The following is a 27,344-nucleotide window of genomic DNA, read 5'->3' on the forward strand; positions in this document are numbered from 1 at the left end:
AGGGAAAGGGGTAGAGGAGCGGCCGGGGCAGCACAGGGCAGCGGGACTGGCCTGGGGGACACCAGGGGCCGCCGCAGGGTGGGAGCTCCTGGGGCCCTGGAGCCTTCCAGAGGAAGAGGTTCCAGCTCCATGGCAGGCAGGGGCCCTGAGTCCTGGGGCTCTCGGAAAGGTAGTGATGCTGACCGTGGGGACCGGGGGTGCCCCTTGGGGTCAGGGGAGTCTCCAGGACAGACCTCTGAATGCAAGGACTTCCAGGGGCCACCGATATCTGGTGGCGGGAGCATCCCCCTGGGGCCCAGGGGTCCTGAAGCCAAAGCTGGGTCTTCACTGCAGGAGGCAGGTGATGGAGGCCCACGGGGGTCTGGGGATGGCGGAAGGGGCTACACAACCAGCCCTGGAGGCCCAGGGGGTCCTGGGGGCTGGGAAAGGGGCCCACAGGGGCTCAGGGGAAGGGAGGGCCCGGAGACGGCAGGGACCTTCAGCGAGGCAGAGGATGGCTCCAGCAGCCCCCAGGATTCCCGAGCGTGGACAGCCGGGCAGAGGGGAACAGGAGAGGCGGGCAGAATAGGGTCTGAGGGCCCAGGCCCTTGGGATGACACACGGTCCAGTCCCAGAAAATCCGGGGCCCACTGTGGGCCTGGAGTGCTGGGGTCTGGTCGGGGGCAAGGGGGTGAGGGGGGCACCCAGGTGGCTGGGCTGATGGGTTCTGGTCAGGGAGTGGATGCCAGAAGCCACAGGCTAAGAGGGCCTTTGGGCCCTGGTGGGACACTGGGAGACACGGATGGGTTCAGAGGTGCAGGGGCCACGGGGTCTGAGCCAGATTTCTGGGATGGGCCACGGAGCTCCAGGGAGAAAGGACCTGGAGGTGAGATGGGCCGCAGGGATGGCGCGGGAGGCTCGGCGGCAACGGAGTCTAGATTCGGTGATGGCTTCGGGGCCCCCAGGGGAGCAGGCCTTGAATACGGAGCTGGTTACAGTGATGGTTCAGGGAGGCTGGGAGCCGGGGGGTCTGGTCGTGCTGGCGGTCGAGTCGCCTCTGAGGCCCCTGGGGGGACAGAGTCTGAGGCTGGCGGTGGTGACAGGCACGGCTCGGAGGTGCCTGGGGGGATGTGGTCTGGAAACAGAGATGGTTGTGGTCCTGCCAGAAGTGGGGCTGAGGGACTTGCTCGTCCCGAGGGTGGCTCAGGCGGGCCTGTCGGAGGGCCCGTGGGTGACGCCAGGATGTGTGCAGAGGCCGGGGAGGCGTCCAGAGGCCAGGGGGGTGCTGGCCCTGTGGGAAGGCATCATCCTGGTGGCGGTCTGGGGAGTCTGGGGACAGCGGGGTCTGTGGGGCGAGGTGGCCTCGGGGCCTCTGCCACAGGGGCAGGACCAGGGGGCTCGGGGAGAATAGGGCCTTGGGTTCAGACTGGGGATTACGGGGGCTTCAGAGCCCCGGGGTCTCTGGGGGCTTCTGGAGAAGGAAGCCATGAAGATGGCTCTGGGGCTTCAGGGTCTCTGAGGGCAGCGGGCAAAGTGCGAGATGCGGACGGAGCCAGGGGCCTTGGTGCCAGGGGCTCTGGAGACGGACCTAGTTCTGGGGGTGCTACCCAGGGCCCCCCGGCACGAGCTCCTCATGCAGGGCCGGCCTCTGAGAGCCGGGGCGCTGATGAATCTGGTGAAGCGCTGGGCCCTGGGCATGGATCACGAGCTGCAGGGCCTCTGCCCGCTGGAAGCACATCAGCCTACGGAGGGGCGTCGCGGGGTCTCGAGCCTGGGGGCATGGAGCCAAGGGGTGCGGCAGGCTTTACAGGTGGTTCAGGAGGCCTTGGAGGGACGGGGTCAGGCGCTAAGGCTGGTTATAGGGGCGAGTCAGGGGGTTCTGGGGAGATAGGGTCAGGCGCTAAGGCTGGTTATAGGGACGACTCAGGGGGTTCTGGGGAAATGGGGTCAGGCGCTAAGGCTGGTAACAAGGATGACTCAGGGGGTTCTGGAGGAACTGGCTCAGGGGGTGAGGCAGGTTACAGGGACGGTTTGAGGGGTACTAAGGGAATGGAGTCAGGGAGTGAGGTAGGGTGTAGGGGAACCTCAGGGGGTTCTGGGGAGATGGGGCCAGGGGCTGAGATGCGCTGCAGAGATGCTTCAGGGAGGTTTGGAGGAACAGTCTCACCACCTGGAACGGGAGGTGAGGGTGGACCCAGAAGCCAGGAAGCCATGGCACATGGGTCAGTATACTGGGCACCCCCAGAGGGGTCTTACGGTGGCACAAGTCCCAAGGATGGTCCGGAGAGGGGCAGAGGGACGGGGCTCGTGGGAGGGGCAGGTGCTGGGCTGGGCTCCGGGATGGCCACGAGGCCTGGCACCGCAGACAGTACAGCACACGGGGACGGGCCCAGGGGCCCAGGGCTGCTGGGGACCCACGGAGGCCCTCAGATGCTTTCAGATGGGCAAGGCTCCAAGAGTGGTTTGGGGGTCTCTGGACCCCCAGGCACCCCTGAGGCATGGGGGGCTGTTGGCTCGGAGGGAGAGTCGGGCATCAGAGGATGGCAAGGTAGCTCTGGGCTCCCAGAGTCCCCTGGGCACAGAGGGGCTCCCAGTGGGGAGGGAGGGTCTGCAGGCCACGCAGCAGGTGTGGGCGCTTCTGGGATTCCTGACGGTCGGGGGGCAGCGCAGGATGACACCTGGGCAGGGACAGCTGCTTGGGAATCCAGACGTGACCAGGCCTTCTGGGAAGCAGGTCCAGGGGCAGCAGACAGGGGTCCAGCGGCTGGCCAGGGGGCATTGGCACCTCAGGGCTCCGGGGCTGCACAGCTGGGTGGTGGGAGGATGGGGGCAGGGTTGGGGGGCTCAGCAGGTACAGGCCAGGGGCTGGACAGCAGCCGGATGGCCGGGGAAAGGGGCAGATCCATGTCAGCGTCCGCCAGTGGGCACCTAGAAAGCCATGCTTGGGGCCCAGGCTGGGAAGACCAGGGGTCTGGCCAAGACAGCACAGGTGCCAGGGACCGGCCCCCAGGCTCCAGGGCTTCAAGCTCCCTTCAGGAGGAAGATGCCACTTTTGGGGGGACCCATGAAGGGCCACAAGCCTCCTGGGGCTTGGAGGGGGCTCCAGGCAGAGAGGAGGCTGGTGGGGGGCAAAGCCCAGGGTTCCCGGATGGCAAAGCTTCAGGTCTTGGAAGAAGCAGGGCTAGCGGCCCAGGGGACTCAGGTGTCCCGGGTAAGGGGACTTCTGCTGGGAGGGAGAATGGCTCCACCCAAAGGCCTGGGGATTTGGGACGTCAGGGAGCCTGGGAGGGCCCAGATGGTCCCTTTGGCAGAAAAGGCTCTGGAGACAGGTCACAGGGGACCCAGGGCCCCGGCTCTCAGCTGGGCACAGGACAGAGGGGAGGAAGGGGCTTCCTGAGGGAGCAGGGGTCCCTGGAGGCTAAGGATGATAGGGTTCGACGTCCAGGGGCCCTAAAGGAGTACGAGAGCCGGGCAGCCAAAGAGTCCGGCAGGTCAGAAAGGAGGCTTGGTCCGTTCAGGAGCAGGACTCAGACGTGGTCCAGGGTCGAGGTTGGAGCAGCAAAGAGATGGGGAGCACATAAGGCCAGAGACGCGGGGCAACCGCCTGGGGGAGAGGATGGGGGGTGCCCAGGGAAGGCCCCCAGCCGTCCGGGCAGCAGGAAAGCCGGCAAAGAGGGCGGGTCAGACGTCCGCGGCGAGAGGACAGACGCCAGCCGGAGTCCCGGATCCAGACACAAGCCTGGCGCTGGCGGTTTCTCCGAGGAGGCGCGGGGTAAGTGCCTGTCAGCCGCCCTGGCTCCAGGCGGGAGCCAACGGGGGCTCCCTGGACACTGAGGTGCCTGGGCCATTCCCAGACCCAGGAGTTTGTTGCTATCAGTGACCCCCATTTCTAGGGATCTCTTCCCAATTCAGGAGGCAAGCTCTTCCTCCTTTTGTAGGGGGGATGCGGGCTGCACGGGGCTCAGAGCCCTCCTGGTATCTGTCTTGACGCCCCGTGTCCAAAGCACTGGACTTGTTGAACTAACTCGCTGTGGGTCCCCCAGACGTCGCCCTGTGTGACTCAAGGGCCCCTCATCTCCCTGGCCCCCCAGATCCCCTGCACCAGCCTGGGCCCTGCGGAGAAAACCGGATGGTCTGGCCTCGCTGGCAAGACGTGTGGCCTCCCGGGGTATGGTGGGAGGCTGGGTGGCAGGGGGATCCCTGGGCGCCCGTCTTCCACACTCCCCCGTGTCTCTCCAGGCCCTACAGGCCACTTCTCCCAGGGCCTGGCTGACCTGGAGGTGCAGCGCGGGGAGGCTGCCGTGCTCTCCTGCACCCTCACCAGCGACCTGGGACCCGGAGCCTGGTTTAAGGATGGAGTCAAGGTACCGCTCCCCACCCGCTCCTTACCAACCGGTTTGCGGGGAGGGATGAGTGAAGCAGAGAGGAGTAGAGAGGTTTTTCACTCTTCTTTGTACCGACTCGCAGACTCTGCGAGAAGTTTAAAGGGCCGACAAGTTGGTACGCTTGGAATAAACCGGATTTTTTAAGTGGGCGTGTCTCCCACTCACCCCTCCCTGTACACGCCCCTGGCCCTCCCTCCACATCCAAACTGCTGTCCTGCCCGGGCACCTCTGGAAGTCTGCCTGTCCTTCAAGGCCAGTACGGAAGCCGCCTCCTCGGCCCAGTCAGACAGGCTCTCGGCTCCCTGAACAGCCCTCAACCCTTTAGCTGTCATCTCAGCAGCGGGTAGTCAAGGGCTCTGGAGCAAGGCCTTGGCGTCCACTGGACCGGGCTGACCCCAGTGCGGCCACTCACCGCGGCTGTGGCCTCTGGCTTCCGCACCTGTAAAATGGGCTAACAGTGGTGCCCACTTCACAGTGGACAGTTGGTGAGACACTGAAGGGGGTGACTGGCTCCAGCCGAGCACACGATGAGCGTTCAGTTCATTCCCGCAGTTGCCTTAGAAAAGGCCCTGGCCCGCGGTGGGAGGGGCTGCACGGGGCGGGTGACGGTCCTCTGTGGCCTCGTTCCCAGCTCAGCGCCCAGGACGGAGTCGCCTTCGAGCAAGACGGGCTGGAGCACAGGCTCCTCATTGCCCACGTGGAGGGGACCCAGGCTGGGAGGTACAGCTTTGGAGCCGGCGACCAGCAGAGTGAGGCCACGCTGACCGTCCACGGTGAGGCCTGGCCCTGCCCTTTCCTGCCAGGCGGGCTCTTGGTCGGCGATACATGCCACTGCTGAATGCCTGGACGTGTCGCCAGCCTGCAGCCCGTGGCGAGTCTCACCCTCGGTTGAGGGGATGGTTTTAAAAAGCAACCCACACGCTCCCCATTCCTGTCAGCACGTCCTCAGAGAGGTCCGGCCCCGTCTGTCCTGCTGCAGATGAAGCCCCTGGGTCCCACCTGCCCGTTCTCACGAGGCGGGGAGGGAGCTCTGTCTCTGGGCCCTTCCTTCCCCACTCCCAGGTGCCCGGCGCCCACCGTCTTTGACTCCTTGTGCCCTGTCCTCTCCCCAGAGCCCCCGGTCATCGCTCCCGACATGATGGCGAGGCTGAGGGAGCCGCTGGTGGTCAAGGCGGGGGAGCCAGTGACCATGAAGGTCGCCTTCCGGAGCTGCCTCCCGGTCCAGGCCACCTGGAGCAAGGACGGGGCTGAGGTGGCCGGCGGCGACGGCAGAGGGGCCCAGGTGGCAGTGGGGGACAGCTCCACGTGGCTGTGCCTCCCCAGTGCCAGCAGGAAGGACTGCGGCCAGTACAGCGTGGCTCTGAGAAGCAAGGGCGGCTCCGTGCAGGCCGAGCTCACCCTGCAAGTCCTAGGTGCCAGCCTGGCCCCAGCCCTGTCCCTGGCCCCGCTGAGCCCTCCCTGGCAGCGGGGCAGGCCCTAGGGGGGGCGGTGTCCCTGGTATTAACCCTCATGTGCATGCTGTTTAAGACCCAAACCTACCCCTAGCTGTCCTCGCCCGTCCTCAGACTGGTTTGGAATCCCACTGTGGGGAGACGGGCCATGTGTCTCTGCAGCTGACACGCCAGGCCCTAGGGGTGTTGCTGGGGTGGGTGATGGCCCCCAGACCTGAGTTGTGCCAGCGAGGTGGGACTGCCTGTGGGCAGAAGGCCGTGCCCATCTGGGCTCAGGGCTGGTGCATTCTGTGTCACCTTCTGGGGTGTGCATGTCGGGGTGGAGACCAGGGACGCCGCGAGGTGATGTCCACCCAGGACCTCCAGCCCCGGGCAGGCTCATCTGCTGATGGGGGGAGCCCAGCGCCCCTACCCTGTGGCTCCTCTGACCCCCCTTCTCCTGTTCCTCTCGGGGCTCCCCAGACAAGCCTCAGCCCCCACAGGGCCCCCTGGAGGTGCAGGACGGCCACGGGGCTGGCGTCTGCCTGTGCTGGCGGCCCCCAACGGACGACGGGGGCCAGGCCCTGCAGCACTATGTGGTAGAGAGGCGGCGGGCTGGCCTCAGCACTTGGCTGAAGGTGGGCGAGGCCCCCGCGGACAGCACCACATTCACAGATGCCGAGGCGGAACAGGGCAAGAAGTATAGCTTCCGCGTGCGGGCCGTGACCGCGGAGGGGCCTGGGGAGGCCCTGGAGTCCGACGACGTGCTGGTGGCTCCCGAGGGTGAGAGGACAGCCCGGGGCCGGGGAGGGGACGTGCCGGGCTCCCCACTGTGCCCAGAGACCGGGGGCCACCAGCCAACACCCTGGGGGTCTCGAGGCCCTTCGAGAGCTCTGTGAGAGCCTCACCCCAGCTTCTTTGGGACCTGGCGGCCAGATCAGCAAGCAGGATGTGCGGGGTCTTCTCCAGCTGTGGCTCTGTGGGATGGGAGTGAACCGGCAGAGCCGCTGTCTCAGGCCCCTGGGACGGACCGGCATCATCCTCCATCTGGAGCATCTCCCAGGGCCTCAGGGCTGAGGGGCCTCAGGGCTGGCTCTAGCCCCCAGGCTACAGCGTTTCCCTGTTTCCACCACTCTTGCCCCCAAACTTCAGGCTGGCTCAGACCCCTGACACCCCCAAAGAAGGGCGAGCATGTGGCTGGCCCCAGATGTCCGCTCCTCCACAAGGACCCCCGGGGAGCTGGCGCCTCTCCCAGCCCCTGACTGACCAGCACCCTCTCTGCCCCCAGTTCTGCCCGGGCCCCCTCCCCCACCAGCCATCCTGTCAGCCTCCAGCCAAAGCGTCACTCTGTCATGGACGGCACCTCAGGGCCCGGGCAGTGCCCACATCCTGGGCTACCTGATAGAGAAGCGCAAGAAGGGAAGGAACACCTGGGTGGCAGTGAACCAGCAGCCGGTGCCTGGTGAGCAGCCTGGCGGTGGTCTGCATCGTCCTGGCCTCCAGAGCCTCCCTGGACCCCCGGCCCGAGGTGCTGTGGCAGCACCAAGCCAGATCACTTTAGTATGACGGTCTCACGGGTGGTGGTTTACCTCCCGGCGCATTTGGCAACATCCAGCAATTTGGGGTTGTCACACTGAAGGGGGAAGATGGGGGTGGCCTCTCGTGTGAAGGGACTGAGATGCTGTGGCATGGCCTTCGACACACAGGGCAGTGCCCTCCCCCCGCCACCCCGCCCCTTCCCCAAACAAAGAACTGTCTGTGGCCCAAAGCCTGGTTTAGAAGTCTCAGCCGCAGGCAGCTCACGTTTCTCTCTAACGTGAGTTTTCTCATCCGTAGGACGACGGGGAGAAGTGCCCCCGCTCCCTGAGTAGATTCCAAGAAACTGCTTTCTGAGCCCAGAACAAACTCAGAAAAGCCCAAGCCCAGGCTAGTAGGAGAAAGAGGGCTTCAGAGCTCCAGGCAGGCTGTGCTGGGTGCCAGGCTGTGCCCCCCGGAGCCTCGGCCTCCCATCTCTGGAAAGAGGGCCATAGACTGAGGACACCTTCTGTACCTACACTGCTGAGTGGTTCTGTTTTATTTAAATAGGACAGCAGCTCTAAGGCAGAGGGAACCAGAGCCATGAAGGCACTTGCCCGAGACTTCCCAGCACGTTAGTGGCAGAGCCAGACAGGGATTCGGACCCTGAGACCCTGAGCGCACGCTTCTCCCCTTGGAGAGGACAAGTCAGAGCCGGCTGGGGGCTGGGGGGCGGGGAGGTGTAGGGCCAGGCTGGTCTCATCCAGGCACCGCCCGGCCCCATCAGGCGGGACTAATGTGGGTGGGCTTCCCACAGAGAAGAAAAAGTGGGCGGTGCTGGACCTGAGGCAGGGCTGTCAGTACGAGTTCCGGGTCACAGCCGTGGCCCCCTCTGGCCCCGGGGAGCCTGGGCCCCCATCGGATGCCGTCTTTGCTCAGGACCCCATGAGTAAGTGGAGTGCCAACCCGGGAGAGGGTGGTGGCAGTGGCATGAGCAGGCCAGGGCAGTCCCGAAGGAGACATCAGGATGGCTGGGGGATAAAGGTCGAAAGGCCCTGAGGGCGAGGCAAAACTTAGGGGCCCCTGGAGGCTTAAGGCCCTACACTGAGAGCAGACAGGCCCAGGAGCCAGAGATGGGGGTTGGAAGAGTGCTTCCCCAGGTCAGCCCACTCGCTTGGTCCCATCCTGTAAGCATCCCCCAGTGAGGGGGCATCATCCCTACAGGGAGGGGGTGGTCAAAGGGGAGCCTCGCCATCAGTTCTCCATCCAGCGAGCATCTTCTCATCGTCACCTGCTGGGGGCTGGCATTGTGTCAGGAACCAGGTGCATCCTTGGGACACTTCTGGTCTAGAGCAGCATTACCTGTGGTCCACGTGTCCACGACAGGCAGCCTAGGACATTTCCAAGCCCTACAGAAGAGAAACCTGCCCCGCTTTGTTTGATCCAAATTTCCCAAATTCAAGCAGAGAATACCTATTCCATGAAACACCTGTCAAAGCATCCCTCCACGGCCTACAGCTGCTCTGTGCGCCTCTCCTGAGCTTACCCTCGTGAGCCTGCTGGTGACAAACCCTGGGGGAGCAGCACGTTCCTGGCCCTTGTGGATCGGCCAGGGGCGTCCTTCCGTGTCAGCCGGGGCCTGGGGAAGTGGCCGTGGGGCCTGGAGAGACACGGGGAGTCTGGGGGGCTGGGTGCCCAGGGATTGCCCCCAGGTGGTTCCCCGTTTGAAGGCCAGAGCCCTGGACCGCCGTGCAGCCTACAGAGCCCTTTACATACCTCACACCTTTGTTCTGAAACCCTCGTGGGTGGGTGGGCCTGTGCTGTTACTGTGCCCATTTTACAGGTAAAGAGCACAAAGTATGGACTAAGTACCCAAGGCAGTCTTGACTAGGAGCTTAATGCTCACAACAAAAAGAGAATTCTAGTCTTCAGGGATGTTGGAACCTAAGGACTCATCGATGAAAACAGCAGATTGGGGGAATTATGGAAGGACAGTTAGGGGAAGGGGGTTGGCAGGTTGGTGAGTGGGTGGAAGGAGTCGGGGGAGGCTTCCCGGAGGAGGTGAGCTGGGATGGGTGGTGCAGACTGAGGAAGAGTCCAGGGTAGAGTAAGGGTTTGGGTTCAGGCAGGTGCTTTAGCAAAGCCTGGAGGCGGACCCCTAAGTGAAAGCAATCCCCAGCCGCCCATGAAAAACCAGTGAGTGGCCACCGAGGGGCCTCCCTCAGGAGAGGTGATGCCCCTCCTGACACCCTGTGGTGCCTGGCCAGGACCCCCCGGGCCCGTGAGGGATCTCCATGTCACGGACACGTTGCACGCCAGCATCACCCTGAGCTGGGCCCAACCGGACCCCCAGGACGGGGACGAAGCGCTGGGCTACGTGGTAGAGCTGGGCGACTCAGCCAGCCTGCAGTGGAGTCCGTGCCACGCAGGCACCGTGCCGGGCACTACCTACACTATCAAGGGGCTGCGGCCTCGGGAGGGCTACTTTGTGCGGGTGACAGCCGTGAATGACGGGGGCCGAGGCCCGCCCACTGCCCTGGACACAGTGGTGCAAGCCATGCCCGTCAGTGGTGAGTCCACCTCCCTCCTCCAGCCCATGCCCTTCCTGGGGAGGGCCTCTGAGTTGCACCCATGCGCTAGCTGAGCCGGGACCCCCACCCCCACCCCAGCTTAGTGAAGTGTCACATACTGGGCACCTAGTAAGAGCAGGGCACTGGGCTAGGCAGGCCCTTTCAGAAACGCGTTTTCATTGTAACTCATGAAAATCCTACAAGATCAGTACTATCCCCAATTTACAGATAAGGAAACCGAGGTCAGCAGTACACTGCCCTGGGCCTTACCACTGGTATGCAGCAGAGCCCGGGTGCAAGCCAGGTGACTGACCCCAAAGCCCAGGTTCGCTCCAGAATCCTTTGCTGCCTCCGTAGCATGGCCTGAGAAGGCCGGCTGCCCCTCAGCTCCCAAGTTCACGTCAATGCAGAAGACGCCCCCATCCCTGTTACCCGAAGGTGGACTGTCTTCCCCGGGGGCGTTAACTGCTGCAGCAGCTGTCCTGTCTTTGGCCCAAGCTGACACTGGGCCACCCCAACAGACCCCAGCTGTCCTTGTGATGATAAGGGAGACATACAAAGAAAATCACCCTGAGTCTTTGGCCAGAACCCAGAGCCCGTCCTGGCTCTGCCCCAAATTCCGGGCTCTGGGGCCACTTCCTGCCTCAGACGGGTAGTTGTTTCATCTGAAAAACACGAGTTGGGCTAGTTTCTCACCACCCCCCTCCGTTGCAACCTGACCCTAAGGCTGCCCCTGACGGCTTCCCTTTCTCAGCCCCCATCCCGCTCCCCCCTCCCCCAGCCCTGCGGCTCCCCCCAGGATTCCCCTCCGGCCCCCTCTCCAGTTCCTGCAGGGCCCCCTGTCCTATGTCCAGTGGGGTTTCAGCATGGCTGCCCCTGACGGCTTCCCTTTCTCAGCCCCCCTCCCGCTCCCCCCCCCCCCAGCCCTGCGGCTCCCCCCAGGATTCCCCTCCGGCCCCCTCTCCAGTTCCTGCAGGGCCCCCTGTCCTATGTCCAGTGGGGTTTCAGCATCACTGGGCTGGCCTAGCGTCTAGTCCCCCTGCAGCCCTGCCTGGTTGGTGACCAGGGCTGGGGCCCAAATGCAGAGGGAGTTGACAGGCCACCCCGTGTGTTCCAGTCTGTCCCAAGTTCCTCATGGACGCCAGCACGAAGGACTCGCTGACGGTCAGAGCTGGGGACACAGTTCGTGTGCCTGTCCACTTTGAGGTGAGCACATCTAGTGGGCTGCAGCAGGCAGTCTCAGCCCTGTGGGCCTCCTTTCTTCCCGGTTCCTTTCTGTCCACTAGTCAGGGACCTGCGCTTGTGCTGGAAATCAGGCCACAAAGAGAAGGGAAGGGGAGGGGAGGGTCCTCCTGGCAGGGACAGCCCTCCCCTGGAAGCTGGGTGGCCACTCTGCTCCTGTCCACGACGCCCTCTGGTGGTGGCTTTTGGTACTGCACCTCTAAACCCTCGCCTCGTCCCCTCCCCCCACCCACTTCTCCACCTCCTTAGTCTGGGGAGGGTGCCCTGCATCGGGGTGATGCCCCTTGACTTCAGAATGTCTGTTGTGAGAGTACGTAGCCTGTGTTTGTACGTGCAGTACAGCAGCCAGTGTGGTTAGAAGCACAGGTGCCTGGAATCAAATTCTGACCTCATGGCTCTCTAGCTGTTTGACTTTGGACACATAACTTAACCTCTCTGTGTTCCGACGTCCTCATGTCAAGCGAGGGTATTTAATAGTAACTTATCTCAAAGGGTTGTTCTGAGGATTCAAGGAATTAATACTTGAAAGCACATAAATAGTGCTGGGCACATGGCAAGTGCCCCGTATGTATTGTTATTGTTGTTGTTGTTGTTGTTAAAATCATCATCATCTGCGTGGGAAACTCATAGGTGGCGGAGTCAGACCCAAACCCAGATCTGACTCTAAATTACATGTTCTTAGCTATTAGACCATAATCATGACGATGGTAATGATGACAAAAATATTTAAGACACACCAAGTGTTTGCTCTGTGTTGGGCCCTGTCCATATCGTCGTTAACTTCTTGGGTCCCCAGACAAGCCTGTGAGGTAGGCCACTGTTAGCATCCCCAGGTGCCTCTGACACCCAGAGCTGAGGGTCTCATGGGAGTTGGTGGTGCAGCCATCACGCAGCTGGACTGGTCCCCCCACCCTGGTCAGGGTCAGGCAACCATATTCTCCCTCCTGGACTACTGCAGGGACCCCCAAGTCATACCGCCCCTTGGCACCCCAGCCTGGGCACCAGGGTGGTCAGCACTCCCCTCCCACCAGTCCTCCCCACTTCCACCCACCCTCGCTACCCCAGCCGTGTGAATCCAGATCTAATTCCTGGTTAAACCTTACAACAGCAGTTCGTGGCTCACAGAATGAGACGCAGGTGTCTGTATGGGTGTGATGTGCGGGGCCCTTAACGTGTTTGCAAACGCCCCTTTGCAGCCTCCTCTCCTTTCCCCCGACCCCTGCTCCCCCCGTGGCTCTACCCAGATGCTCCTCTCAGGATGCTCTTCTCACACTTACACTTCAGCCCAGCTCAAAGCCATCGCTTCCAAGAAACTCCCCTCTCACCTCTCCTTCCTCTGTGTCCCAGGCCGCCTCCATGCCGGATGTGACCTGGCTAAAGGATGGCTTGCCCTTGCCTAAAAGAAGTGTGACCTCCGTCAAGGATGGCCTCACCCAGCTCCTGGTCCCCGTGGCCAGCCTCGCTGACAGCGGCCTCTACACTGTGGTGCTGAGGAGTCCGCGGGGGGAGGAGGCCACCTATAGCTTCCGCCTCAGGGTGGCAGGTGAGGCAGGCCCGGGCTGGGGCTGGACACGGCTGGGCCGCTCCCCAGGGCCTGGTCACAGGTCTGCGGGATTCCACCCGCCTGGGTGTGCCCGTGACCACGCCCCGACCCTTCTTATGCACCCCAAGGGAGAAAGGAGGAGGGGCCGGGGGGGTATCACTGTCCTCTCCCGGGGGCGGGGTGTTGGGGACAGTTGAGCACAGCCCTCCCCGGACCTCTGTTGTCCCTCATTTCGGGTCAGTGAGTGGAGACAGTCACCACCATCACATCACTCCAAAGAGCGGTGGCAAGAATTGTCTGTGGTCCGCCCCTGGGATAAAGGTGGTCTCCCCCAGCCCCAGCCCCGGAGGGGTTTCTGAAACACAGAAGTGATGGGCAACTAACAGCGAGAGCTCTGTAACTTGGTCTTATGGAAGCCCCCATTCTGTTCCTGTGTCATTCTACTTACAAGGCAAAGTGAATTAAAACGAGTCTTTTTGGAGGTTTCCCACCCTCTAGCAGTAACTGCAGAACTGGCCCCGTTCTCTCTGGCTCCAGCCCCCTGCCTGGCGAGACCGTGTCTCCAGGGCCCTGGAAGAAGTGGGGACCACGGGCAGGGCTTGGGGGCCTGGAAAGACTCAGGGCCCCGGGCAGGGCCAGGTGGGGCACTTCCGGCTCCAGCCTGACCCCTCTGTCCCCGCAGCGCGCCCACGGGCCCCGGGGCCCATCCTCCTGCGGGAGGGCACGCTGGGCTCGGTGACCGTCGAGTGGGTGCCGTCCCCGGACGAGGCCGACGGGAGGGCCGCCCCGCTGCACTACACGGTGCTGACGCGCTCCTCCCCGCACGCGCCCTGGCGCCCCGAGGCCGAGCGTCTGCACACCTGCCGCTTCACGCTGGTGGGCGTCCTCCCGGGCCACGAGTACCACTTCCGCGTGGTGGCCAAGAACGAGCTGGGCGCCAGCGAGCCCTCGGACACGCGCCAGCCCTGGGTCGTCCCGCGGCAGCCGCCAGGTGAGCTCGGCGCGGACAGCGGCGGGGACGGAGGCCGGGGGGGCGGGGACGGAGGCCGGGGGGGCGGGGGCGGAGGCCGGGGGGCGGGGACGGAGGCCGGGGGGCGGGGACAGCCGCCGGTCCATCGCTCTTCCCACCTCCCGCCCCGCCCACCGGCACCCGTGTCCTCCGCGTCTGCGGTTCAGGGTGGGTCCCGCTTCTTCCGCTGGGAGAACGCGAGGAGCGGAGCTGTCTGCGGGTCTTGGGTGGCCTCTCAAGTCAGTGGCAGACGAAAAGGTAGACAGAGACCAGTGGTTCTCCGAAAACAGAGTCTTTTACAGTCAAATAGATGCGAACCTTCCAAGCAGTTGCCAGAAAAAGCAGGCCGTAAAATCAGACGCTCGTTCTCTCACTTTCACGAGTTTCTAAAGTAGAAAAATGTCTGAAAGGTTCCACACCAAAATGCTAGCTGCGGTCATCGGTAGGTAATTGGTTGTGCTTGGTTTTTATTCCTTCTCCTTTTATTTCTTGTATGTTCCAATTTGTTCACACTGTGTGTTAGCTTGTAGTACAGAAAAAAAAAAAGTCCAAAAATTATTTTAAGAAAAGGATAAAAAAAAGAGTAGAGCAGCCTTGGGGCCAAGTCTGCAGGTGAGACATGGCGGGAAGGTCCAGGCAGTGCCCGAGTTCACCAGGGGCTTGGGACTCGCCGCAGCCCTTCTCTCTTTCTGACCCTCCTCGCCTGCCCGTTTCCACCGCAGACAGGGTCACGGTGAAGGCTCCCAGCTACCAGGAGCCCGACCTGAGACAGAAGCCCCGCTTCCTGGTGGGCCTGCGGACCCACCTGCTGCCCCTGGGCTCTGAGTGCTGCATGACCTGCGCCGTGCAGGGCTGGCCACGGCCCCGTGTCACCTGGTTCAAGAACGACCAGAGCCTGGCAGGCGACCCCGCCGTGTACAGCACCGACCTGCTGGGCGTGTGCTCCCTGGTCATCCCCAGCGTCTCGGCCGAGGACGGTGGCAAGTACAAGGCGGTGGCCGAGAACACACTGGGCCAGGCCGTCAGCACCGCCACCCTCATCGTCGTGGGTGAGACGCTACCCGACAGGGGGGCGAGCTGGCTGGGGTGGGGTGGGGGGAGGAGGACCAGAGCCGCAGCTCCCATCTGCCTTCAGGGTGCCCTCTAGAGGGGTGGGCTGGAGTCAGGACAGCGCGGTTCTCCGCCTGACTCTCCATGAGCTCTGTTATTTAACCTCCACCTCCGGCCCTCCTGGGGCCTTGGTTTGCCCATCGCAGTGGATGAGATCACTGGTGAGCAGCTCTTGGCTTGAGGGGCTACGTGCCACCCACGTAAGCTTCCCACAATGGCCTCGTGACCCATTTTGAATGAGAAAGAAAGAGGCTTCTTCTCAGTTGCACCTTCATAAATATGCCCGGAGAGGGGCACCTAGTGCCTCAAGGCCACTCTAGTTCTCTCATGGGTATTCCCCAGTAAAGTAAATAATGTGTGTTAATAAGAAAACTAGCCTTTTTTTTTTTTATTATTGTTAGAGTACATTTCTTTTATGTTTTTAATTTTTATTTTATATCGGAGTATAGTTGATTTATAATATTGTGTTAGTCCCCAATAGCATCTTATATTTTGAATAGTTAAAAAAAAAAAAAGTAACTCCTAAACGTTTTTAATTAATCGGGATTGACCTTTGTTCAGCCATGGCCCTTTCAACCCGGGAAAGGAATGTTTCGCAGTGCCCAGCTCGTGTGCACACCTATCGTTTGGGGGAGATTACGGTTCCCCACGGGGCCAGGGAAGAACTTTGCCCAAAGTTGGAGAGCATGTGGTGGCTGTGGATCTGAACCCACACGCCCGTGGCAGAGCCCCACGACCTGACCCCCTGCGGTGGCCTTCAGGACGACGACAGCCGGGATCCTGGTCCTCTGTGTTTTGCAGAATCTGGCTCTGAGCCCCGACAAACCCTGGAGTGGCCCAGCCCATCCCCACAGCCTTGGAATGAAGGCAGATCCTCGAAGGTTCACTTCTCACACCGCACTGGCCTGGCGAGGCAGTCCCAGAGGATGCAGGATGCTGGCAGTGCCCAGAGCCCCAGGGAGAGGGGAGTGAGTGGGCTCCTGGGGAAGCTCCTCCTGGAGGGCACGGAGGCTTTGGGGAAGACAACGAAGTGGGCATTCGGCCTCCCAGCCCCAAGCTGAGTCACCGAACAGGATGGCAGCAAGCCTCCTGCCTGGGGGAGCCGAGGGAACCGGATGTGTCTGCAGGATGGAGGCCAGACCCCTTGGGGGGAGGGCAGGATGGGCTGTGCCTGAGTGACCACAGTGAGGGGAGGGCACGGGGGTCCGAGGACCTGGGCGGGAGCCAGGTGTGTGTGTGTGTGCTGGGACAGCTGCTCTCTGTATGTTGTTTCTTTATTAAAGCATTGGCTAACACTGGCAAACCATTTGCAAGTGAATTTGGTGTCTGCACGCTGGGGGGAAGATTCCCAGTGCAGAGCCTCTGTGCCAGGCTCCAGCCAGGGGTGGGCTTCTGGCTGGAGGGAAGAGCTGGGTCAGAACCGGGCTCTTCTGCATCCCGGGGCTGTGCAGTCAGCTCCAAGGCTGGGAAAGCTGGGAACGTTCCGAGGGTCTGCGTGGTGGAGAGACAGCCCCCCAACCCCCCACCCCCCGCCCCGTGTCTTCTGCACGCCTCTGTCTGGCCAAATCCTGTTCAGAGCCGGAGGCTTCCCTGGGTGGAGTCTGGGCTGGGAAATAGCACTGCTGCGCGGGCTCTGTGGGCCCCAGCTTGCCCCTCCACAGTCCCACTGCCCGGTGTCACAGATGGGCCCTGTGTCACAGATGGGACGGGATGCTGTGCGACCCACCACCTCCACCAGAAGCTCTGGTCCTCCTTCACCTTCCAGGCCTGGCCCCTGAGCCTCCTAGGCTCCCGGGAAGTAATATGTATCAAAAGCTTTAACATGTATAAATCTCTTGATGATGCGGTAATTTCATGTCACTGCATGTGTTGTTATGAGGGCAAAATAGGGACTTTTTCCGAAAAACAGAAACGGAGTTTACCACCAATAAACTCTGAATAATTTCCATTTTATACCTCAGACAGAAGAAAAATGATTTCTAGAGATAAGTTCTGAGATGCAAGAAAAAATGGTCAGCAAAGATATTTGAAAATATTTGGGTAAACAAAAAATGCTGGCTGCAAATAATAGTAATAATATCTACTAGGATAGACTAAAATATTGGACAAAAATTAGGTGTAATTTAGAAGAGTGATCAGAGATAAAATATGCTAGAATATTATTATTCTTAAACTTTTGCACCTATTAACAATAACTAGAGTTAAGCCTAAGCTAATAGATTCTGAGTGTACAGCTTCCAAACAAAATATGGAATGAGAAAAATAACTGCAGTCAATCAAAAAGAGGGCAAGTAAGGAGGAGGGGGAAAAGAGGAGTGGGAGGAGGGGGGCAAAGGAGGGGGTAAATTCCATCTGGATGCTGGTGACTTCCAAATGCCCAAGCAGGACTTCTCCCTAAATCTGCTGCCTCCTGGGCAGCTCCATTTAGATGTCTAGCACGCATCTCAAAAATATGTCTGCAGCAGAACTCTTGACTCCCTCACACACTCATTCCTCCCCCAGTCTTCCCCTCCTGAGTAAATGGCACCATCATTTACCCAGTTGTTCATAACAGAAAACCAGGAGTCATCCCTTCACAACCCACATCTGATCCATCAGGTAGGTCCTATCAGCTCCACCTTCCAAAGAGATGGTGAACCCAACCACTTGTCACCACTCCCACATGATCATCCTGGTCAAATCCACTATCATGTCTCACCTGGACCACTGTTCATCCCCTTCCTGCCCCTCTATTTCCACTCCGGCTCCGTTAGTCTAATCCAGCATGGTTTGTACAGTATACTTAGGCTAGTGCAGTAGCCAACGTGGTCTTTAGAACATATGACGCAGGTCATGTTATTGCCCTGCTGGAAGCCCTCTCCTTTGCTCTTGGTCCGAATGGGTGGTAAAATCCAGCTGAGTTGGTCTCTGCCCACTCTCTCGACACACCTGCTGCAGCCTCCCCCTGCCCACTCTGCTTCAAGCTAATTTCCATCTCAGGTCATTTGTCCTTGCTCCTCCCAGGTCTTATCCTGCATTCCCTCCTCATTTAATTCAAGTGTCTCCTCAAATGGAGACTCTTTGAAGAAGCCTCTCCTCACCACCCTCCCCGAGTGTCCGCCCCATCTCTATTTCTTCCCTGTATCCCCAGCTTATTTCCTTCAGAGCACTTATCATTATCTGAAGTGACGTGACCGATTTATGTGTTTATTTGCTCATAGTCTGTCTCTTCCAATAAAATAGGGGAGGGGGGAAGAGAAACAGAACTCCTGGGACAAATACAAATAAATAGAAAATATATCGGTAATCACAGTAAATGCGAGTTAGATCCTCCAGTTAAAAAAATCACCAGACTAGATTTTAAAGAACTAGCTGTATCCTGTTTACTAAGACACACTTAAACACAGGACCCAGAAAGGTGTAAAGCAAGAATGAAAAAGATATTTCAAGTAAATACTAGCCAAAAACTAAAACAAAAACAAACAAACCCTCCGATATAACTATATTATATGTAGCACAGAAATAATATTAAAGCGAACGCCATTACTAGACATAAACGGAGTCACTGCAAAAGGTTAAAATGTTTACATCACCAGGAAAATATAACAATTCTGAACTGGTGTGGACCTAAAAATAGAGCCCCCAAATATAGATAAAAATATAGCCACAAAACATCTACAGCAGAAATGGACAGATATACAAGAATAATTAACAAAATGTATCTTTAAACAATTCATGATTCAAACAAATTAAAAAAATAATGGAAAAGAGGAAAACATTTAGAACTGAAGGATAAATAGAATGAAAACTACACATCAAGACCCGTAGGATCCAGTGAAAAGCAAATGCAAAAGAAAATTGATAGCTTATACACTCAACCCTGAAAAGGAAAAAAAGCTCTAAACTAATAAGAGAAGGATCTGTGATAGACAGTTTCCCAGCCTCCCAGCTAGGTAGGTCACGTGACTGCATCATGGCCCAGGGAACAAGGGCCAAGTGATGGGAATTACTTCCGGGCCTGCCCCCTTAGGACTGGCTGTGCAGGCATCCCGTCTCTCCCTTCCTTCAATGCCCAGCTTGATGCCAAGCATTCTTGTAGGGCCCTGTAGCTCTAGAGGTCGGTGGAGCCACTGACCAAAGGACCCCTCCCTCCTGAATGCTTCCAGGGAGAGCAAGTCCTCCAGACCAGCCCGCCTTGGGCCGTGATATGAAAATTAACCTGAACCATACTAAGCTACTGAGATCTAGAGGTTGTCATGGCATTTAGCAAATAACTTTTTAATAAATGAAATAACGTTTAAAGAATAAAGCAAATAATTCTTTAAAGTGAAAAAAAGTAGAACAACTTTAAAGAACTTAGAAGACAACGATGAAAGGCAGAAATTATAGTAGTGTGTAAATTATTACACATTTGCAGAAAGGATAATATAATTCAAAGGTTGTCTTTTTGAAACGGCTAATAATACTGAAAAACTTCTGTTATGATTATGATCAAGGGAAAAAAAGAAATGGCAAAAATAAAACATTAAGAATGAAAAACAGGACACATTACAGATTCGGCAGAGACAAAAGGTACTATTAAATGCTCGATGTTAAGACATTTGAACATTTCAACGGAATGTGTGAATTCCTAGGGAAAAAAAAAATCATTTACCAAAACAGACTCAAGAAGTGACAGAAAACCCGAATAGTCTTATGTCAGTGAAGACATTCAGTTGGTTGCTAAGCATTTTCCCACAAAGAAAACAGCCCAAAGTCTGGTAGGTGAAAAGTTCTTCCAAAGGCTCCGGACGGGCAGGCTCAGTGGCCATGGTTCACGGGGCCCAGCCGCTCCGCGGGATGTGGGATCCTCCCGGACCGGGGCACGAACCCGTCCGTGTCCCCCACATCGGCAGGCGGACTCTCAACCACTGCGCCACCAGGGAAGCCCAACATTTATAATCTTAACCAACTTCCCCAGAGACTCGAAAAAGAAGGGGAACTCTCCACCTTATTAAATACGATTAGTCTAACCTGATGACAGAACCGCAGGGACAGTACAAAGGTGGACAATTATAGACCAGTCTAACTTATTAACGTAGATGCAGAATCGTTAACAAATGTTGGAGAGCTGAATCCAGCAGGAGGGGAATGTTCATACATCACAACCAAGGTAGGTTTGTGCCAGAGCTGCAATATTGGGATCATATTAGGAAAATGATTCATGTAATTCTCCACGTAGATAAAATAAAGGAGGAAACCACACAAGCATTTCAATAGATGTACATGAAGGATTTAATAAAATTCAGCATCCAATGAGAAGTTTGAGAGTGCTACAAACAGACTCTGGAGCCAGGCTGCCCTCTCTAATCTCGCTGGGTTTCAGTTTCCTTATTTGTAGTGATGAAGATAATAATAATAATAATAGTACTTTCCTCATAGGTGTGTTGTGAGGATTAAAATAATGTATATATGTAAAGCATTTAGAACAATCCTTGCACATGTTAATACATTTGTTATTACATTAGTGATTTAAAAAAAAAAACAGAACTCTTATAGACTAGGCAAAGAAGTAAACATCCATAACCATAACATCCATAAAGGCCATTTACAAAGACCTGCAGCAAGCCTCGTAATTGATTTTGAAATGTTGAAATCATTCTCTTTAAAATCAGAAGCAAGACAAAATGCCTACAGTCATCATGTATAGCTAATAGTGTACTGGGGCTCCTCGCCAGTGCAAGAATAACAAGTAAATATGTAGGAATTGGAAAGAAAGAAACAAAGCTAGCATTACTTGCAGATGATATGATTGTCTATATACAAAACGCAGAATAATCTACAAAATATACAAATTCATAAAAGAATTCAACAAGCGTTCTGGATAAAATAACCGAATACATTTGTATTTCCGTAAACAGCTCCACTCAACTGGAAAATGTAACTTTAAAAAGATATCGTTTAGAATAGCAACAAGTAAAATACCTAGGAATAGAGCTAATAAAAGATGTATAATGGAGAAATTATAAAACCTTATTGAAAGAAAAAAAATTTTAAACCATAGGCTGTTTTTTTAAATAAATTTATTTTATTTTTTATTTATTTATTTTTGGCTGCGTTGGGTCTTTGTTGCTGCGCGCGGGCTTTCTCTAGTTGCGGCGAGCGGAGGCCGCTGCTCGCTGCGGTGCGCGGGCTTCTCATTGCGGTGGCTTCTCTTGTTGCGGAGCACGGGCTCTAGGCGCCCGGGCTTCAGTAGTTGCAGCACATGGGCTCAGTAGTTGTGGCTCGCGGACTGTAGAGCGCAGCCTCAGTTGTTGTGGTGCACAGGCTTAGTTGCTCTGCTGCATGTGGGGTCTTCCCGGACCAGGGGTCGAACCCGTGTCCCCTGCACTGGCAGGCGGATTCTTAACCGCTGGACCACCAGGGAAGTCCCTTGAAAGAAATTTTAAATGGCATAAGTAAATGGACAGACTGCATCCCTGGATAGGAAGATAATACTACAAAGATATCAGTTCGCTCCAAATTCATCTATAGATTCAATACATTTTCAAAAAATATTCCAACAGGGCTTTTCACATAAATTGACAAAGTGACTCTAAAATTTATGTGGGTGAACAAAGAGTCAAAAAAAAAAAGTCAGGGAATTCCTGAAGGAGAATAAAAAAGAAAGGAGGAAATTTGCCCTATCAGATGTCAAGGCTCAGTATCACTACAGTATTGATAACTAAAACAGTGTAGTTTGGATGCATCAGGAAACACACACAGGACCAGGAAGAATAAACCCAGGCCTATTGGGAAACTTGACTTATGACACAGTGGGCACCATAAACCAACAGGAGGGGATGAACTATTTCATAAGTTGTTCGGGGACAATTGGTTATGCAAGTGAAATTGAATTCCTACCTTATTCTATACATGAAAATGAATTCCAGGTGTATTAAAAATGTATATAGAAGTGGCAAAGCTATAAATCTTAGAACATGCTAGAATAGGAATATATCTGTATTACTTTGAAGTAGGGAAGGATTTCCTAAGATGTCAAAAGCAAAGCCATGAAGGAAAACAAATTAATTTGACTGTATTAAAATTCAACATGTTTTACCAAAAGTCAATAAAGAACGTGACAGAATAAGCCACAGAATGGGAGATGGATCTGCTGCCTGATCAGGTCAGTTACTGTCCGTGATTCATGTCTCTAAAGACCCCTTCAAATCAATGAGAAAATATGCATCTCAAGAGAAAAATGAGGAAAAGACGCAAAAAGACCTTTCAAAGAACAGGTAATACAAATATTGGCTCAGAACTATATGGACAAATGTTCAGCCTCATTTGTAACCCTAACCTCTAAACCCCAATTTGTAATATTTAAACCATAATTGTATAATGGGTCACTTTATCAGACTTGTGAAAATTAACAGTCTGCCCAAATTCTGGTGAGACTGTGGACTCTCGCCAACAGCTAATAGGGGTGTGGATGGGAGAAAGCCATTACCTGAGCAGGTGGAGTGTGGGAATTACATCAGTGAGGCTTCTCTGGAGAAAAAGAACCAATAGGTTACATGTGGATGAATAGAAAGAGATTTACTCTGAGGGGCTGTGGAGACCAGTCAATCCCACAGTCTGCAGGCTGGAGGCCCAGGGAAGCCAGTGGTACTTCCAGTCCAGACCTGAGGCCCAGGAACGGGGACCCGGGGAGCCAACAGTGTCCGTCCTGGTGTGATCCGAAGGCCCAGGAACCAGAGTCATCCCTGTCTAAGGGCAGAAGGTGGAGGTCCCAACTCAAGCAAACTCGCCCTGCCTCTGCCTCTCCGTTCCATTCAGACCCTCAGGGGGTTAGATGACGCCCACCCTCCCTGATGAGGACCACCTTTACAGATTCCAGTGCTAACCTCTTCTGGAAACAACCTCACAGACACACCCAGAAGCCATGTTTCACCAGCCACCTGGGCCTCCCTTATCCCAGCCAAGTTGACACAGAAAATTGACCATCCCAGGAATGATATGCTTTGACCCAGCAATTCCACTCCTAGGCTATAGTCTAGACAAGAAACTTTTGTACGTGTGCCTTGGGGAAAAGATTTCATAGCAGCATTGTGACTGTTACAATAGCCACAAACTGGAAACAATGCAATATCCACCAGCAGTAGAATGGATAGAAAATGAAATAGAATAAAGTTTCAAAAACGAATAACAACTGCTTTAGTCATTAACGTGGATGTATCTCAAAAACAGTTTGATGGAAAGAAACAAATGACATAAGCTACACACAGTGTGTGACCATCCATTTACATCCGGGTCAACACCAGCCACAGTAAACATGCTGCTGTTTAAGGATGCACACACACAGTGGCACAACCATAGAGTCTCGGGCGGTTAATTAACACAGGTGTCAGCTAGTAGTTACTCCTGGAGGCAGAGCTGGCGAGAGGAAAAGGAAGAAATTGCAGCTCAGCTAAGGCGAGGCCTCAGGGAAACCATGGTGATCTATTTCTTAATTTGGGTAGGTAACATGGAGTTTATGTTTAATCATTCTTTAAACCAGAAAAAAATACTTTTTTGTACACTCTGGTATGTACATTCAACAAAATAAGTAAAATAAACTGTTGCACAAAGCATTTGAATAGAATTCCTCTCTCTCTGACACACACACACCCCTCTCATTTCTCCCCTCCCCTCCCCCGACTCACCTTTACTGATCTTTATATGTAAAACATTGTACTCGAAAAAGTGCTGTTGAATGCATTAATTTAGGTCACAAACATTGCAGATTTATTCAACTGAGTTGTATGTTTTCTGTTCCCAGTTTTAAGGTGGGTGAGATGTCTCCCGTGTCTACCTCTTAAGCTACATTATATTGCCTTTTACTTGTACATAATTTCCAAAGCACAGGAAAGGCCTTCTCACATCTGCCCTGAGTCGTAAAAGATAAGATAGGATCGTTGGGGACAGTCTACTGTGGTGAGAGAGGAAATGAAAGAGAGGACAAGACAACGGTAACTTTATTCCCCTGTAGGCACGTGGGGCGGGCACAGGTCCTAGCAGCCCAGGTGCGCCCGGTCTCCCCCCTGCCCTCCAGCGCCCCTCCGCGCCAGGCCACGCCCACGCCTCCCTCTCTTTCCCCTCATTGGCTGTGAAAACACGGCCGCAGCCAACCAATGGCAACGACCAAGGGTGTCGTCATGTGACTGGAGACACCCCACCTTTCGCGAGTCCTCGGAACCCCCTGCTGAGAATGGTGTGGGGGGGGTGAGGGGGGGCTGGAAGACGGGACCCGTAGGGGCTCAGAATGAGTGGGGGCAGCGTGAGCTGTGGCTGCCACAGCCCCCCGCTTGGAAGGGCTCTCACTTGGCTTAAGGTTCTGCCCTTGCCATCCTGAAATTCTTAATTTTTAAACAAGGGGCTTCCCGTTTTCATTTTGCACGGGACCCGCAAGTATGTCACCGGTCCTGGGTGAGGGTAGGGTTAGTTCCCAAATTTCAGTGCATGTCAGAATTACTCTGGGGGCTTAGCAGTAATATCACCACTGATAATAATGTGATGGATGGCTGTTGTAATGATATATAGCCAGGAGGGCAGCAGCGCTGGGGACTTTCTCAAATAGGAAAGTGACCCTCTTACTTGTTGGGTTAGAGGGCCGTGACCTGGGCATCCTTGAGCAGGAACTGACCCAGCTTCGGGTGGCACTGGCCGGAGAAGCCATGGGGCTGACCAAGCGGGTACTGGCCGTGGTCTCTGCAGAGAGGCTGGCGCAGCTGCTCTGGGGCAGTAGGGCCAGCGGGTGGTGCTGCAGGAGAGGTCAGGCGGCCTGGAGAGGGGCCCCTGAGGCTGCTCTGCCCACAGCTGGACCAGGCCCAGGCATCAGGCTCCCACCTAGAGTGTCCTGTCGGGTCCCTGGCCACCAGCCTCTGGGAGATGCTCCAGCCCCTGGGGAGAGTGGGAGGCCCAGAAGGTCGGCTGGAGCGAAGACTGGGCATCATGGTCCAGCGAACGTCAGAGGCAGAGGGGCCCTGGCCACAGGGGCGGCTCTCCCAGGCCCTGCAGCTGCAGTGACAGGAGCCAGGGAGCTGGGGTGGGGGACGAAAGTGTGGCAGCTCCGAGAGCGGTGGCCCCAGGGCACAGCAGGTGGCAGATACCTGGTGAGAACAAACTACACTGAGTTGAAGGCTGCCCCTGCCCGCTGGGGGACCTCAGGCACCTCACCTAACCATCCTGGGTCTTAGACTTTCCTCAAATGGCCAATACTGCGGTCCTGCCTACCTCCGGGGTCATGAGTGTGAATGCACCTTGAACGCTGCTAATCCAAGGTCAGGTCATTACCAGCTCCCACGGGCCCCCTTCACTCCTGCTGGTGGCAGCTGAGGGCAGCAGGCCCCGGAAGGAGGGGGGCTCACGGGACAGAGGAGGACAGAGGTCTGGCTCACCTACTCCCCTGTGGAGGCAGGCAGGGAGGGAGGGTGTCACTGTCACTCACCTGCAGCCTGAGGCCCAGCCCCTGTCTGTGCGAGCCAGGAACCTGAGGCCCGGCCCCCAGCCCATGGAGATTGTCCGGTGTGACGTCCTCTGGGGTCAGACAAGGCCCAGAGAGCGAAAGCACGTTGCCCAGAGCCGCACAGTGAGTTAGGGCAGAGCTGGGCTTAAATTCTAACTCCCCGTTTAGTGTTCTTTCCACTCTCCCCCCAGGGAGGGCCTGTCCTGGGACTGAGGCTGCAGACTCCGGGGGCTCCGCACCCCGAGAAGCTCTGGGTGTCCCGCAGGTGCCGTCCTGTCCCAGCACCATCATTTACCAGTTGTGTGGCCTTGAGAAAGTTACTCAGTATCCCTCAGCCCAGTCCTTCGTTGGTGCCATGGAGGTGATCACAGACCCTTTCCCAGACCCCCCATCCGTGCTCGCACCCAGAGGGAGGCCAGCTTGCCAAAACCAGTGAGGAGTGGCTGGAGCAGGTGGGAGAGGCAGGCAGTGGAGTCCAGCAGTGTGGAGGCCAGGAGCCCCACCCAACCCAGAGTGCATGGGTGGGGTGGGTGGGGCACTGGGGAAGCCCTGGCCCCCTCCTGAGTCCTGGGGCCCAGCGGCCTGCCACCCCAGACCTGACCACCAGGTGGTGCCCCAGGCTTTGCAGCCGGGCCAGACACGTGGCTGTGAGAACTCGTCCTTCAGGAAAGGGGGCTGCGTGGGGGCAGGGGAGGGGGATGGAGGGCGGCACCAGCCACCACCAGCAGGTTCTCCCTCCCCCTCGGATCTCCCCTGGGCCCTTCTGGGAGAACTCCGTGCTGGACCAGGAGCCCTGTCCCTGGCCTGGCAGAGGGGGTGTCTCCTTCCCCAGCCACCTCCCCTCCGTCCTCCCCCTTCCCCTCCCCCCATGGTCCTCAGCCTGGGGTCTTCTGGTGTCAGGGCTCGGGTCCTGGGTATCACTTAGAGGGGCTTCAGAGGGGAGGTCGGGAGGCAGGTCCTTGGGCGTCTTGGTGACCCCCATGGCCTGTGGCTGGGGACAGTGGGCAGGGCCACGGAGACCCAGCCCAACGCCACCTTCTCTCTCGTGCTGCCGTCTGGGCCTGCTTACGCGTGTCCTCGGCACGTTCCCTCCAGGACATGGGAGGACAGCCCACGCGCAGACCCCCTCTTTCCTCCTGGGCCCAGAGCCTGGGGTCTCCCTGAGGGTCAGGGAGTGGTGCCAGGGGCGTGGCCAGAGTGGAGCCCCCCAGGGCCTGGCTCGGATGGCCCGGACAGGGCTGCAGACTGGCCCATCAAGAACAGGGCGTGGCCACGGCCAAGGGCGAGTGGACAGGGCGGCAGCCGGGGGAAGCCAAGGCCAGGCCCAGCCGGAGGCTCAGACGAGACACCCTCCCTGGGCTGTGGGAGCCCTTTCCGTCCAGCCAAGCCCACCTTGGCCAGGGAGGCGGGCGGGCAGGAGGTGGGGAGACAGGGCACGGCCTCAGCTGCTGGCAGCTCTGCTGTGCTCCCTCCCACCACACGGTGTCCTGGGTGAGGTGCCTGCGATGTGGCCAGCGGGTGGGCACAGGCCCTGGGAGGGTCGCCCTGGCAGGGACAGGCGTTTCTTCTCTGCACATCGCTGGCCGGAAGCCGTGGGGAGGGTCCCTCCCTCCCAACAGAGCGACCTTCTTGTCCACCTTGGGCTTCAGCCTGCCAACTCCAGCCTCCCCTGGGGGGTGTCCTCCCCTGCCCCGCACAGCCCCAGACCTACAGCCAGTGTGGAGCCCTGCCAGCCTGCACCCCACCTCTGGCCATCCTCTGTGGGGCTCACCTTTCTGTGTGGACCCCCCAGCCCTGTCCCTCCACCCCTCACCCCCTCCTCCAGGCTTGTGGGCCCATGGACAACCTGCCAGCTCCGGGCCGGCCGTGGAGGGGATGCGTGAGTGTCTGCTGGATGGGAGCCCACCCTGCCCCACCCCCTGGAGCTGTGTCTCTGCTCAGACGGCGGCTGGGAGTAGTTCTGCAGTCCACAGGGCAGTGGACTCGGGGAGCTGAGTGCCACCATCACCCGCTGCCCTGCCCCAGCTCTGCAGCAGTCCCAGCCAGGACAGCCCAGTCCATCCCAGAGCTGGGATAAACGTGTGTGCCTGCACCGGGCAGAGCGGGAGTTGGCA

General features: G+C 57.3%; 1 protein-coding gene across 1 annotated transcript in view; it reads left to right on the forward strand.

Annotated features, from left to right (window-relative positions):
* IGFN1 (immunoglobulin like and fibronectin type III domain containing 1) overlaps positions 1-27,344 on the forward strand; it is a 76,126-nt gene that overhangs the window by 25,890 nt on the left and 22,892 nt on the right. The window contains 17 exon segments of the mRNA XM_007472405.1: positions 334-3,751; positions 4,219-4,343; positions 4,996-5,137; positions 5,477-5,776; positions 6,278-6,577; positions 7,083-7,256; positions 8,127-8,258; positions 9,577-9,879; positions 10,997-11,085; positions 12,469-12,664; positions 13,347-13,655; positions 14,396-14,722; positions 24,372-24,457; positions 24,582-24,730; positions 25,251-25,353; positions 25,422-25,495; positions 27,056-27,109. Coding sequence (XP_007472467.1) covers positions 334-3,751; positions 4,219-4,343; positions 4,996-5,137; positions 5,477-5,776; positions 6,278-6,577; positions 7,083-7,256; positions 8,127-8,258; positions 9,577-9,879; positions 10,997-11,085; positions 12,469-12,664; positions 13,347-13,655; positions 14,396-14,722; positions 24,372-24,457; positions 24,582-24,730; positions 25,251-25,353; positions 25,422-25,495; positions 27,056-27,109 — 6,281 coding nt within the window.

Source organism: Lipotes vexillifer, unplaced genomic scaffold (assembly GCF_000442215.2).
Source record: "Lipotes vexillifer unplaced genomic scaffold, Lipotes_vexillifer_v1.1 scaffold1201, whole genome shotgun sequence".
NCBI classification, from domain to species: domain Eukaryota; kingdom Metazoa; phylum Chordata; class Mammalia; order Artiodactyla; family Lipotidae; genus Lipotes; species Lipotes vexillifer.